Source organism: Macrobrachium nipponense, chromosome 3, assembly GCF_015104395.2.
Source record: "Macrobrachium nipponense isolate FS-2020 chromosome 3, ASM1510439v2, whole genome shotgun sequence".
In the NCBI taxonomy this organism is placed as follows: Eukaryota; Metazoa; Arthropoda; class Malacostraca; order Decapoda; family Palaemonidae; genus Macrobrachium; species Macrobrachium nipponense.
Window position 1 is genome coordinate 98448819 of NC_087202.1, and position 15531 is coordinate 98464349.

At 39.7% G+C, this 15531-nt stretch overlaps 1 protein-coding gene across 1 annotated transcript in view; it reads right to left on the reverse strand.

The window, feature by feature from the left end:
* The window catches only part of LOC135221907 (ras-related protein Rap-1), a 104204-nt gene extending 90254 nt beyond the window's left edge, over positions 1–13950 (reverse strand). Inside the window, exon 1 of the mRNA XM_064259903.1 lies at positions 13570–13950. Within this exon, the coding sequence (XP_064115973.1) occupies position 13570 (1 nt within the window). The 5' untranslated portion in view covers positions 13571–13950. The remainder of the gene's footprint in view (positions 1–13569) is intronic.
* Between the last annotated feature and the right edge of the window lie 1581 nt (positions 13951–15531).

Consider the following 15531-nt stretch of genomic DNA (forward strand, 5'->3'; position numbering starts at 1 on the left):
AATGTGTGAAATGGTGTCCCAGATGTACAGTATGTTGCAGCAAAGGTCAATACGATTTGCCGAGATGTCCGGGATCAGCAGCTCAGATCATACCATTTATTATCGTGGCTGCGCAATGTCCGAGTCGTGAGTCTTGCCAAACGTTATTTTTCGCGAAGATCTACGTAATGCTTTTAAGTCCTGCTCGTAATGTTGGGTATGGTATGTTATTGTGGGGTGCACTCATGATGCTTTCGCTTTCATTCATATTCTCGGCTCGGCCAACGCGGTATCAGAGGAATTTAGAAATTCATTTCTCGATATTATGTGGTTCGGATCCCACAATAAGCTGTAGGTCCCGTTGCTTGGTGACCAGTTGGTTCCTAGCCACGTAAAAATATGTAATCCTTCGGACCAGCCCTAGAAGAGCTGTTAATCAGTTCAGTGGTCTCATTCATTCCGAGGACAAATAGTCTTCAAGCTTCTGGCCAGAAATGAGTCTGCAAGTAAAATGGCTGTTGCGTAAGGCAATAGGCAGCCAAGACGAAGCCTCTTAAAGAGGGATATATATATATATATATATATATATATATATATATATATATATATCTATATATTATATTATATATAATATATATACACACACACACAAATGATAATAGTATTATCATTCGCTCTCAGATGTTTTCACGTGACCTGAATATCTTTAAGACTAGAACCCAGTGGGAGGCGCGGGGTGGGGGCGTGTGGGTAGTGTCATTGCACCTCCCGGGGTGTACTGTAGGCATTACTAAAGGCTCTTTGCAGCGTCCCTTCTGCCCCTAGCTGCAACCTCTTTCATATCTTTCTTCCATCTTGCTATCCAGCCTCTCCAAAGAATTATTTCATAGCGCAACTGCGAGGTTTTACTACTGTTAAACGTTTCAAACCTACCTACTCTCAATTTCCTTCCCAGCGTTGAATGACCTCATAGGCACCAGTTCTTGGCCTTTGGCCTGAACTCTGTTATTCTTTAAGACTAGACTGACGTCGTTAGCGTTCTTATTCTTATTCTCCATCGGACTTTGATCTTGAATAACTTTGACTTCTTCGAAAAGAACATCGAAAATTGGATGCTCAAGATATCGAAAGTTCCGAAACTCCACTTATGTCGCTGCTGCGCAACCCCTCCCCTCCCCCACCCACGCCACAGCATAAGAAATGATACCTCATGTCCACAATTTTACTATTTCTTTTATAATATACTTCAACTTGAGTTCCATTCCACCTAGGACTGAAGGCTCCTGTCTGTCCATTATTATTAAAATATAAAATGATATTGTTATTATAAACGAACCTGTCCTGTTAAAATGACGGCAGGTTTCAACTGATTTTGTAATGGTATGTAACTAATAAGAAGTCCATTATATCGTTCTTTAAATTCTATTTTACTCTTTGTTGATAATAAAAGCATTACTTATTCCTTTTGTTATTTGTGTTACACTCAGAAAAATAGACAGATGGATATGCAGCTGTACTCTACACACACACACACACACACACACACACACACACACACACACACACACACACACACATATATATATATATATATATATATATATATATATATATATATATATAGTAAGGTCATTATTAGAAAAAAAAAAAGGAGATCCATGAATGTCAGAGTCCGCAGAAATATGAGTGTGGAGTTATAATAATTGATCATTATTATCATCAGGTAGTCGTGACGAGACCGCCGTACTTGGCCCACACAAATACAAAGGACGATTCCTTGCACATGCAAATGTGGGAATGTGCTATGCTACACACATGAACTCGTGACTGAGGAATCGGAAAAAAGTACTTGCAATGACTGAAATTGAGAGTTGTTTTAGAACGTATTAAATAGGTCATGACAACATCACTATAGACGGCCGCCTCTTTGATACATATTCATGACAAGATGTTTCCTTATAAAGGGTTATCGATTGTCCGTAAAATGTAACAGTTATCACTATTTTTATCTACTCTCTTATTATGGCAGCTCCGGTGATCGAAACGGAGAAGCTCCTTTGCGCAAGGCTAAGTCATATTTCGGAGGCAGTGTTTTCAGAAGGCGGCCTGTGTGCTTCAAATGTAACTCGTTCTCTGAGAGTTAGTTTTAGCAAAGACTTGAAAAGAAACCGACGTGTCACAGATTCAGAAGTATTTCAAGAGATGGACTTCAGAATATATGTACTACATTAAATCTGATTGCTTTATATAATGTTTTGGAGTAGCGTCGTCCACTGATGAACAGCATTCTCTTTTCGATATTAGCCAGACGAAATTATTCACATTCTGCTTCATTTAAGAATGAGTCATTGAATGTAAATAATCCTCTCACAGGCTGAGGTAACCCATCTGACTCTGAATGATGTTACTCTGTGTCGGGTTACAAAAAGGGTGTCATTCATCGTCCTCAGTTGCCTTTAATATTATTCAAAAAAGCAGTTCTCATATTGGGATAATATATGTATGTATATGTATGTCTATGTATGTCTGTGTGCTGCGTCCGCCTTTTTAGGTTTGTAAACTGTCATAGGTATAATCCAACGATCACATAAAAACAATGTGTGATCTTGGTAGAATCACATGTTACTTGCATGCTCATGATTTACATTTCCTCTTGCACAGCAAAATCTCAGTTGTCGAATATTGTTTTGCCGTTTTGGATAAACTTAAATCCTTGACTAACAGTAGAGTAAGAGGAGACATTCTCTCTCTCTCTCTCTCCTCTCTCTCTCTCTCTCTCTCTCTCTCTCTCTCTCTCTCTCGCACACATATACATACAGGCATATACATACACTATCACATTACACTCAGCCCTCAGTCTACATTTGTATTTAAGAGTAGCAACTTGTTATGAAAACCACGGACGTTTGTCATTCCTCGCCAGTAAGGTTGAACTATTTTCTCTCTCTCTCTCTCTCTCTCTCTCTCTCTCTCTCTCTCTCTCTCTCTCTATCATATATATATATATATATATATATATATATATATATATATATATATATATATATATATATATTATACATATGCATATATATATATTATACATATGCATATACTTTGAATAGTTGACTACTTTGTATATACATATATATATATGTATACATACATACATACATACATACATACATACATACATACATACATACTGTGTGTATTATATATAGTATATAATTTTGTATTGACAGTCGTCTTTCGCCTTGTTCGTCAAGAATACACATTCTTTGAACTGATCCATGACCAATCCGGACCTTGAAATGTGTTAATCATTCTCTGAAGCATGAGACGTATATTAAATTTAGATTTCGGATTCTTGTTATTGTTTCCGATTGTTTTATATATAGATATTATTAGACAGCAGTCGTCGCCCAATATGGTTAAGCTCTGAAGAAGACCATGCGTCATTGAATGAAACAGCTGTTGGTTGGGAAAGGAATGAATATAGCAGCAGATATAGGTTTGAGTTGTCTAAAAAGAAAACTATTTTGTGCCGGCTCTGTCTGTCCGTCCGCACTTTTTCTGTCCGCCCTCAGATCTTACAAACTACTGAGGCTGAAGGGCTGTAGACTGAGTTGATCATCCGCCCTCCAATCATCAAGCATACCAAAATTACAGCCCTCTAGACTCAGTAGTTATGATTTTATTGAAGGTTAAAGTTAGTCATATCGTCGTGCGTCTGGCAACGATATAGAACAGGCGAATATCGGGCCGTGGTTAAGTTTCATGGGCAGCAGCTCATACAGCATTACACCGAGACCACCGAAAGAGAGATTTATTTTCGGTGGCGTTGATGATACGAGCCACAGAAAACTCGATTGCGCCGAAGAAACTTCGGCGTATTTTTTACTTGTTTGTTTGTGCCGTCAAGACTTCAGATGTGAAGACTAGAGAGAATCTGGAGGTACTGGAAGTGTTTGCCACTTAGTTATAGATGCCTCATGAGCATGTGCACTTGAAGTAATATCATGGAAATAAGTATTCCTTTTTTCTATATTTTTATTTATTTTATTTTTTGTTTGTCGGTTTAATCATTGCTTGGATGAACCTTGATTATTCATTCCAACTTGAAAGGTTTGTGGGCTGCCTCGGCAACTTGCGCAAAGACAAAGAACTAAGAGGGCGCACGTAGATAATAATAATCTGTGGTCAGACTCAATATATCCGATCTGTCGCACTTCTTGGTATCGGCGTTCATCATTTTATAATGAACCGCGACTGCCCCTTTAATGAGGTAATTGCCTTGACGGTAGTGAAAATAGTTGTGATATTATATATATTATCATATATATATATATATATATATATATAATATTATATATAAATATATATAATATATATAGACTGAATGAATTTAACTACTAACAGGATTTCACAAACGTGAGATATTATACCTGGACTGTATTGCGACCATTGATTCTGTATCAGTTATTGATGGTAAAAGTGATATATAAGGGTTTCTATTTTGTTTATTCACCTTTACGAAGCTCATTTCATAAGAGAGAGAAAAAAAGAAAAAAAAGAAAGAAAGTCAGACAAGGAATTCGTACACGCTCCTTTTTCACCCTAAACTCACAGGATGTTTTCACTCGCAGCCACTAAGACGACGAGGCATAATGAGTTACGTTTCTGTTTTGGAAAGCGCGGAGCTTTTATGGTTTCCTACAGCAACTTGATCGTTCCATGTGTCATCGATTTGATACCACAGCTGACACGAGTCTTGGATATGCTCTTGTAAAAGAAAGTACAAACTGCTCCGAAGTTTCTACGGCGCAATCGAGTTCAATGTACAACGTATAATTCTGAGTGAGCCGAGCAACATGAAACTTGCAACCACGGATCGGTGGTGGCTTGTCGTACAGCGTTGTCATAGGCACGATCATGGCTAACTTTAACCTTAGATATAATAGAAAAAACCCAGGCTAGAGGGCTGCAATTTGGTAAATTGATGATTGGAAGGTGGATGATTAACTTAGCAACTTGCAACTCTTTAGCCTCGGTAGTTTTTAAGATCTGGGGGCGAATAGAAAAAGTGCGGACGGACAGGAAAAGGCATCTCATCAGTTTTCTTTTCCAGAAAACTCAAAAAGGGACTAGTAGAGTCTAAATATTCATATAGTGTTTAAAATAGACATTATCGGCTGGCGCCGTGGCCTAGAGGTATATATAGCGTTCGGGTGGTCATTGTTGGAGTAGAGTTCGATCCCTGACTATCCCTGGTAAGTCCATCCAACTGTAAGTGCGTAAATGGGAACCAGTATCCGTTGGGGGTTGAGTGAAAAGTCTGGGTGCCAGCAGCCTCACCTAGAAAAAAGAATTACTGAGAAATCAAAAGGCACCACTTATTTGGTGCTACCCCTCTAAAAAGGCGAATGTGTGTGTGTATATATATATACATATACTATATATATATATATATATATATATAATATATATATATATATATAATGTATATATGTGTTTGTGTGTGTGTCTATGTATGTCAGTCTGTCTGCTAAGTAAAGGACGTTGAGTCGAAAGATCTTGGACACAATTGGGATACCCAGGGACTCATATTGTACATGAAAAAACAAATCTACAAACTTGCTCCCCATAATGATTTTTTGTTTTCTATAAAAGAAAACTATTGAGATGGCTTTGTCTGTCCGCCCTCAGATATAAAAAACTACTGAGGCTGTAGGTTGCCTGGGTAGTTTTTGTTTTCTTTAAGGTAAAAGTTAACCATGGGCTGCGGCTGAGAGTTTCATAGAGAATTATACGTTGTACAGAAAACTCGGTCTTGTTTGTTTCTTGATAACACTGGTATCAAGAGGAGGAATAAAGAACCATGAGGTTCTGAGCCACCATTCACTCGTCAAAAGAATCGCTCAGAATTTCACTCGCATAGACGAGGCTGTCTTTGTTACAGAGATCGTCACGCAACGCTGAGTGAAAGAAGATTTTGTTGAATGCAAAGTGAGGCTCTTTGAAGCCTCATAAAAAGCGGAAAACTAAGCTACATTTTCACTTTCTGCTCAGCGATGCTAGGACATCCCAACTGTTTGAGATTCAGTTTTGATTTGTCCTTGTAATGAAAGCATTTAAATTTTCTGCAAACAGTTGCGTAACAATGTATAAATAAGAGAGAGAGAGAGAGAGAGAGAGAGAGAATTCAAATAAAACAACAGCAAGCAAGACCACTTCGGCTTTAGGAGGAGTGAATAGTTAAACAGCTCATCTCATTTGCTTGAGAAGTTTAAGGCATCTTCGGGTCGAGGTCCTAGACCCACTGAACAGAGGAAATAACTTCAAAGTTGAAGAATTCCTGTGTCAGTGAAAGACATGTTACATATTTCTCTTTAACCATACCTCTTCGTTTTGTTCTGCAGCCACGTTAGCTTCTTATAAGTGCCAAGTTTAGCTGCCAAGTGCTGACTAACATGACTGGCTGTTTTGGAGTATCCTATTATGGTCTTTTCTTCATAATTTAAGACAAAAAAACTGCCATTATCACTATTTGTCTTAACTTTACCCTAGGATTAGTGAAGAAAAAGACTTTTCTAGAAAACTTACTAATCCAGAGAAAAATAATCCGCAGAGATGATAGCCATATAGGTGGGTCGTGCCGTCAGTGCACCGCATCAAGTGCACTGTAGGTATTACTTAATTAAGGGTCTTTGCAGCTTGCCTTCGGCCCGTAGCTGCAACCCATTTCGTTCCTTTTATTGTACCTCCTTTCAAATTCCATTTCTTATATCTTACTTTCCAGCCTCTCCTCACAATTGATTCACTGTGCAACTATGAGGGTTTTCCTCTTGTTATACATTTCAAACCTTTACTGTAAATCGTGAATTTCCGTTTCAGCATTGAATGACCTCACAGGTCGCAGTGCTTGGCCTTTGGCCTAAATGCTACCTATTCAGTTCAGTTCAGAGATTGAGAGTCAGACCCAAGACAAAACGGAAATTCGGAAAGTTCATTGCGACATTGGGCTTCCTGACTCCCCCGAAGACACGGAGGCGACTGTCACAATCATGCACTTGCATATTTAATGTTTGCGACCTCGAATAGGATGCAGTAGTACCACCAGCTTAAGGTCGCTCCTCTTTTTCTTTCAGTCATCTGAATAATTCCGTGCCACAAGGCGCGGCTGTGAGGGATGGTCAAGCGGATGAGTCAAGTCACGAGAGAGACCATCAGTGCCAACGCCTGGATGACCCTCCTTTCAAAACAAGACGTTATCTTGAGTGGTTTTTATTGACTGGCACCCATTGGGCCATTCACACCCAACCCCCGGTTTAAGGACGCTAATGATTGCGTGAAAATTGTTCTCGAAATGGCCACAAAGATTTATTTCTCTCATGGCAGTGACGATGAGGATTCACCGAATAATTCCTCCGGCGTCGTTTTCAGTATCAGGTTTGGCATTCGTACGTAAATGGGGCACCTCATCCTGTGAAACGTCTAGATGAAAACTTATCAGGTCCGGTCTTCAGTGAATTGCGAAGCAAAACACCTCCTCATACCTTGAATAAAAAGAATTCATGTGTACGTGCATGAGAGAGAGAGAGAGAGAGAGAGAGAGAGAGAGAGAGAGAGAGAGAGAGAGAGAGAGGTGGTTGTTGGTGATGTGCAGTGGCCATGTGAATGGTCTGCCTTATGTTGGGAGGAAGGCACCTTTGATAAGTGGGTGCCTGTGGGCTTTGCATTTACTCTCATCTCTCTCTCTCTCTCTCTCTCTCTCTCTCTCTCTCTCTCTGTGGTTTGCTTAAAGTAATGTTCATGTTTTGTCGACCAGTCCATTATACATAATTATTTCTCGTCTGACGTAACAGTGTGGCAGATTGCGAGTATGATCACAATATATTGCAATACACTTTTTAAATACAGGTATTTGTTATTTTTCTGTTTCGATTCAGTTCCTTGTTGGACGAGTCGGCTACGTGCTCGCCTACCGATTCGGTACTCACGATTTCGATTCTCCGCTCTGCCAACGTGGAATCAGAGGAATTTATTTCTGGTGATTAGAAATTAATTTATCGATATAATGTGGTTCTGATACCACAATAAGCACTAGTAACCAACTGGTTCTTGGCCACATAAAAAAAAGATATCTAATCCTTCGGGCCGGGCTTATTAATCAGCTCAGTGGTCTGGTTAAACTAAGACATACTTAACATTTTTCTGTTTCGATTGATGAAATATGGAAAGAATGTCCGCAGAATATGGACAAGACTTCACCTCAGAGAATGTTCGTGTGCACAAGCCCATTGAGCCTGCGTGAATGCCCATGAATAGCCTAATGCTGCGGTAAATCGTTCCTCACATTAAGGTTTTTCAACCCTTACATCTGGCGACATGTTTTATACCGCTGTTTGCCCGACTGTTTGTTGACACGTATCTCCATATCGTCGTTTCGGGTTACGGGTGTCTGTGTGCATTCATGGCCATATTGCCTCCGCCCCGTTCTTTGGTTTCTTTCGACCTCTCTGCGGTCAGTTCTCTCTTTCTGTCGTGCTTTCCCAAATGGTCGTTGCAATTATGGCAGTATTCAGTCTCGTTTCTGCATTTCCCTTGGCTTTGAAACCGCGAGGAGATAGGACTTTCTGTTTAGAATGAGAGAGAGAGAGAGAGAGAGAGAGAGAGAGAGAGAGAGAGAATGATTAAGTTTCCTCAGTGGAATGTCGAGTCAATAGCAGTAGTTCACACCATTGTTGTGTTGTAGGAGTTGAGAGGAGGTGCCCGAAGGGATTTCATGGATGGCAGGATGGATGGTTAGATGGGGGAGTTGGTGGGTGGGTGGGTTATGCACTTGGATAGACAGTCAGTCCGGGAATGGGGGATGGGGGATGGGGGATGGGGGATGTCGAGAACGGGAGGATGTGCGAGGGAGGAACTAGAATTGGCGTGACGTTAACTCGCACTTACTCTGAGAGAGAGAGAGAGAGAGAGAGAGAGAGAGAGAGAGAGAGAGAAAACATATCCGTCGGAGAACAGTTTCCTGGCTTTGTCTTGAAAATGTTGCACTACGAGTATCTCTCTCTCTCTCTCTCTCTCTCTCTCTCTCCCCAGGGGATCCTTGAGGAACCGGTCTCCCGTAATTAGTTCATCATAAATATCGCCAGTCTTTATCAAAACAAAGGTCGTGGTACCTTGGGCATTGCTGATCATCAAAGATTCCCATTGTAGGCGGCCAACCTTTTTTATTTAACTTCTATACTTCGGTCATCAAGTGAGTCAATGCAGTTCGAATGCAGTTTTGGTTCATGCGCACACATTATGTATATATATATATATATTATATATATATATATATTATATATAATTATATAATATATATATATATATATATGTGTGTGTAATGTATGCAAGAAAACTGCATATATATTGTATGATCATGACTTTGTAAATGTCATTTAGTAAGGATCCATGAGTGCAACTAGTCTTCATGTACTTGAAATTCAAACATGTTTTACAAGCTGGTTTTACATTTGCCAATCCGAATCCTTATTGTTGGATGACTTGGCTGTCAAGGTATTGGGATCTGAGCCTCGTAAAAATATCATTATGTAAGTATAACTGAATCACGAAAATTTGGAACGTGATGAATATATAAATCAAGACAAAATCCACGAAGGAAAGAGAAACGATGGAGTTCAGCAAGGCCTTCCGACTTCTTTTCTTTTACTTAGTGAAGTAAAGGACAAGAAGTCGAAAGGCCTTGCAGAAATGCATCGTTTCTCTTTCCTTCGTGGATTTTGTCTCTAGTTATCATTATAAAAATGAGCATCGCTGTCTTATTTGGTTGTTCAGTCTTTCACGAGAGAGAGAGAGAGAGAGAGAGAGAGAGAGAGAGAGAGAGAGAGAGAGGACATTTAATGTTCATAATATAATAACCTTTTAAGAAAAGTATTCTCGGTGGTATGATTCAAAAATTGAAAATTGCACGCTTCTTGTATCTCTGAATTGCATTTCTTATCTTGAATACTGAATCCCTTTCATTCTGTGACGTCAGTCTAGAAAATAAGAATAAAACATGTAAGTTGTGCTTGATGCTCTTAAGGAAACCTCCTAGACCGCAGTACCGGGTTACCTTTCCTTGAAGATGTTTCCCGGTTTGGCAGAGACAAGATTTCTGGTGACAAGGACTGAAGTGTCTTCGCTTACTATGGCTAAAATTGCAAAAATATGAAGAACATAGAATTTAATATAGAATTTAGGCCAACGGCCAAGCGCTGGGACCTATGAGGGTTATTCAGCGTTGAAAGGGAAATTGACTGTAAGTAATTTTGAGAGCTGTAGCAGGATATAAACCTCTCAGTTGCACTATTAAAGAAATTGTTGGAGAGGGTGGAAATTCAGGTGGAAGAAAGAGAATATAAACGAAGGTACAGTAAAAGAAATGAAAGATGTTGCAACTAGTGCCCGAAGGGACGCTGCAAAGACCCTTACGTAGTGCCTACAGTACACCGCGCGGGGTGCACTGACGGCACTACCCTCCTACGGGGACAAATATCATCATTTCCAACGTATACTATGGCCATTGATGCCTTTTTGATGCGTCGCATGTGGTGCATGTGAAGACCATTGCCCCACAATGACCCCAAGTACTATGTCTTACCAATATGGGATTCGTATGGACGGGTGTTCTCCCGAATGCACCAATCTCTGAATGAGGCTCTGGAGCAGCCATGTGAACAAGGGGAAATGTTACCGCCGAAGGACGAAGTCCTCATTCGAATTGTACACTTCGGAACTGCATCATTGTTCTTCTGTTTTCAGTTCCTCGTTGGACGAGTGGTTTTCGTGCTCGGGTACCAATCCGGTGGGCCGAGGTTCGATCCTCGGCTCGGCCAACGCGGAATTAGAGGAATTTATTTCTGGTGATAGAAATTCATTTCTCGATCTAATGTTCCCGTTGCTAGGTGACCAGTTGGTTCCTTGCCACGTAAAATTATGTAATCCTTCGGACCAGCCCTAGGAAAGCTGTTAATCAGCTCAGTGGTCTGGTAAAACTATGATATACTTAACTTTTTTCTTCTGTTTTCAAAGTCATCCTTAACTTTTTTCTTCTGTTTTCAAAGTCATCCTGACTTCCTAGTCCAGATATCTTCATTTGTCTGTGTCGCCAGTATTAAAGTAGGTACTGTCGTTGCGCTAGTTAACTGATGCATAAGTGCCCAGTGCGTCAGAAGAAACCTCGATATATAGGTGCTTTCGAAGAGCAAGACTCAACCAATCTCATTCAGGTTTTTCATCCCAATTTTGCATTATGAATTTGCAATACATGCCAGTACAAAACTTGATTATACAGTTCATACATATTATACATCTATACATTTACACACATATATAGATATACAAATATTTATGTATTTCTTATTTATTTGTTTACTTATTTATGTACCACAGAAACTAAAAATGTCTTGGACATAAAGACGAAAGCGGTCAGGATTTACACCCAGTGTTCTGGTTTTCCGTGCGATACATGAGCATATATAAATCACTGTTCAACGAAATTATATTTGTGTTTATACAGATACTCATTTATAATATATATATATATATATATATATATATATATATATATATATATATATATATATATATATATTCAACTGTTGTATCAAGAATTAACCCGTGTGCAAAAACTTCGATGTCTGCAGCTTCATATTTATCCACAGAAGAGAGAGAGAGAGAGAGAGAGAGAGAGAGAGAGAGAGAGAATGCGTGTCTAAACCAATAAAAACATAACGTTAGAATTGGTGTTGATAAGATAATAGAGAAAAATGGCGCTTGCTGTTCATTATGCTCCTAATATTATTGAAGGGTTAAAGCCAGAACAAAGCCTCTTTATCGTGTTGAACCGCCCGACACTTTTAAGATAACGTTATCTCTCTCTCTCTCTCTCTCTCTCTCTCTCTCTCTCTCTCTCTCTCTCTCTCTCTCACGCACACACATTATATCGGAGTGAATTTAACTTCCACCAGTTACATTTCAATACAAGGCTACTTCACAGAATGGATTACATCAACTTGTTCATGATCTTGTAGAAATTTGTGTAAATACTACTTCAAAAATATATTTTTTCCTTGGCCGTTTCGTCATAATTCCATCATTTTACAGTAGTACTGGTATGTGAAAATAGAAAAAGGGAAAGAACGCTTGCTTATGAAAATAGTTTCACTGTAGCAGTTGACACTTTGGAAAGGCCTGAAATAAGTAGTCGTGAGAGAGACGATGAGATCTGAAGACACGAACGGAAGCGGCAGAAAAACGAGCTGTCGCTAAATGCAGTCTTCGTAGATGTTACAGTTTGGGGCACTTGATCGAATTCTGTCTGATTACGGGCAACACGGAAACATGGAGGACCCCAGTGGAAGAGGGCAGAGGGCAGGGTCCGCGGAATGCCGGACCCTAATACCCAGCCCGGCAATCGACGCAATGGCATTCTTTCAACAGAAGGGATCCTGAGAACCTGGTTTTTATTGTTTAAGCAACGCATTCCATCCTGCAAGCTGGCATGTCGGAGGGGCGGGGAGGGGCGAGCCTCGCTCTCGCTTTTTTCCTTTTCTTTCTGTTTCTTTCATGTTCTTCCTTTTTTCAATTTTGTGGGAGTGTATAATTGGGGCGGTACTGACAGAGGGCGCAAAATTCTGGCTAACTCCGTTGCCCCTTCATTTACACCCGGGAGACCTGCTTGTGTCTCAAAAAAACCGAATGTCGGGTTCATGAATATCGTATGACGAATCAGCAAAACATATAGCATACCATATATATATATATATATATATATATATATATATATATATATATATATATATATATATATTAATATATGATATTATACATATTATATATGTATGAGAGAGAGAGAGAAAAAAAAATGAATATTTGTTTGTACAATACATTCGATGTATTTTATATATGGGTGTATGTGATCGACTGAGAGAGAGAGAGAGAGAGAGAGAGAGAGAGAGAGAGAGCAGAGAGAGAGAATCCGTGCAACAAGTATTCATGAATGCAACAAGTTAAAGACTGTTGGGCTAACTCCGCATAACGAAGTTCACGCGAAATGAAAATAATCTTTTTCCCTTCATCAAAAAGGAAATTAGGTTTTATTTTTGTTTTTTTGTATTTATTACGTCAACGAATTCGTCATCTGGTTTTAACCTTGCCGTCGTTGTGTGTTGCAACACTCCTTCCCGTCACCAGCTTCTCTTGAATTCACTCACATGTATGTCGTTTATAGTAAGTTATCACACACACACACACACACACACACACACACATATATATATATATATATATATATATATATATATATACATATATATATATATATATATATATATATATATTATATGTATATAAAATATATCTGACGTATCTCCTTATATGTATGCACGTATGCAGAGTAAAACTGACTTGAGTGACTGACCAAGAACAATTTGGCTGCAATGCATCTACTGAATATCGCGGGCGGCCTTTCCTTTAAGAACATCGAACCATAACGAGGGATAGATCGCACAGACACAAAAAAAGTAGAGGGGAAAAGAAGCAATGTGCTGTACTTACTATTAAAGCTGGTCGAATGGGCAGCAGAAGAGACGTGATCCTATGCGGGAAAAAAATCCTCCGATGAATGAGCGAGCGAACTGAACTCTCAGATGCACAATTTTGCCTCGGGTGTTGATTCGCACTAGTAAATGTTTCCTATGGAAACGGATCTCATTCACAACTAAGATGCAACAGCACCAGAAACAGAGTGATGGCGATTAAAGTATGCACTAAAACAACGCTAAACAAGTTTTACGTCAGCACTACTACTCTATAAATGTCAAAGGAACTTTCTCTCTCTCTCTCTCTTTCTCTTTGGCAGTTCCCAGTAAAGTCGTTGGCACTCTTCCGCCTGCTGACCCTCCCTTCGCTCGGACTCAGTGAAAGAGACTGTGAGTGTGACTGTCAGTGTAGGAAGGAGTTACCGAGAGAGAGAGGGGAGTAGCGTATGTTTGAACGTTCGTTCGTCCGTGCGTATCAGGCTCTACAATGCCCCAGTGCGAATGATGAGTAATGAGAGAGAGAGAGGGAGAGGGAGCGAGAGAGAGAGAGAAAGAGAAAGAGAGAACCTTGACCCCGTGTTACTGATACCTGAGAAGTACTTCGTGCGACTAGTTTTTTTTCTCGTTTTATTCATTTATATTTTGTTCAGTCTTCATTTTGTTACGTTTCGTCGTCTCATCCAACGCTTTAATGAAAACGACCTTCGTGGCTTTAAGTAAAAAGAAAAAAAATAGAAAGAAGAGCCGGAATAATGAATTTATCGTAATGTTGCCCATCCTTCTGAACCTTCATAGTCGTGTGCCTGCGCGTAGGAGATGACGTCAGCTTTATCAGTGACGTCATCGCCAGCGTCATCCTCCTGGTTTTGCAGCTTCCTCTCCGGAGGTGGAGTCAAAGTTCTCCGAGAAACTTTCGTCTTTGAATGGTGCACAGAAAGAAGAAGAAGAAGAAGAGGAAGAAGACCCCTTTGGACATATATTGTAACTGCTTCACAGCACTGTAAGATGGTGATATTAAAAATTCAAGGTTGAAAGTCTCATGGTGTTGTTTCTCGCGGAACTTCCAGATATTCTCTCTCTCTCTCTCTCTCTCTCTCTGACCTTAGCAGATGGACTGTGTATCGAGTTGTATCGGTTTTCTGCATAGGGGCTGTTCATCCTTGATTCAGTAATTAGAGGATAAACACGCCATGACTTGGTTTTTCTCTGGGGTACCTTTAATTTGGGGATAGACATGTGACACACACACACTTGCGCAGCGCATATATATATATATAATATAATATAATATAATATAAATATATAATATATATATATATATATATCATATAGTATGCGTGTGCATGTATGTGTGTAGCAACTTAAGGAAATAGGTGATACTGCAGATATCGTTAAGCATTCTCTAGTATGATGCTAGCCGAAGGTGAGTTGACATTTTAGTAATTTGGAACGCTTTCAACCAATGTAAAAAAGAACGATTAATTTCACTTGATTACCATGTATAAAAAAAAAGCACACACACACACACACACGAAAAGCCGACCTTTTTATAGCCATGGGCCTCCTTTGAAACCTCTCCATCCGTCATAACTTGCCCCTTGTGTCAGAAGGGAATGCAATCTCTATCCTGACCAATTAAGCGGAACCCTCGTCTCTGTCACAGCAGTTTTGTTTACCGTAATATTTGGAAGTGTAACAACCTCCTCCTCCCATTTATGAATATGAATCGTCACTCGAGGGTTGCATACGGGCTTCTCTCTCAGCAGGAGCCGCGCTGGCATAAGGCCGTCGGATCATTTATTTGTTATTTTCATGTGTCATTCATTCTTTTTGTTCCGATCATTTTCTTGTGTAGTTTTAAACATTCTATTCTGCAGGAACTTGCTTGGCCGGCTTCAGTGTCCCTTGTGATTTAGCAGACATTTTGAATAACAACAACAGTGAGGTTGTGCCGCGAATGGTTCTCGTCGTTTGTACG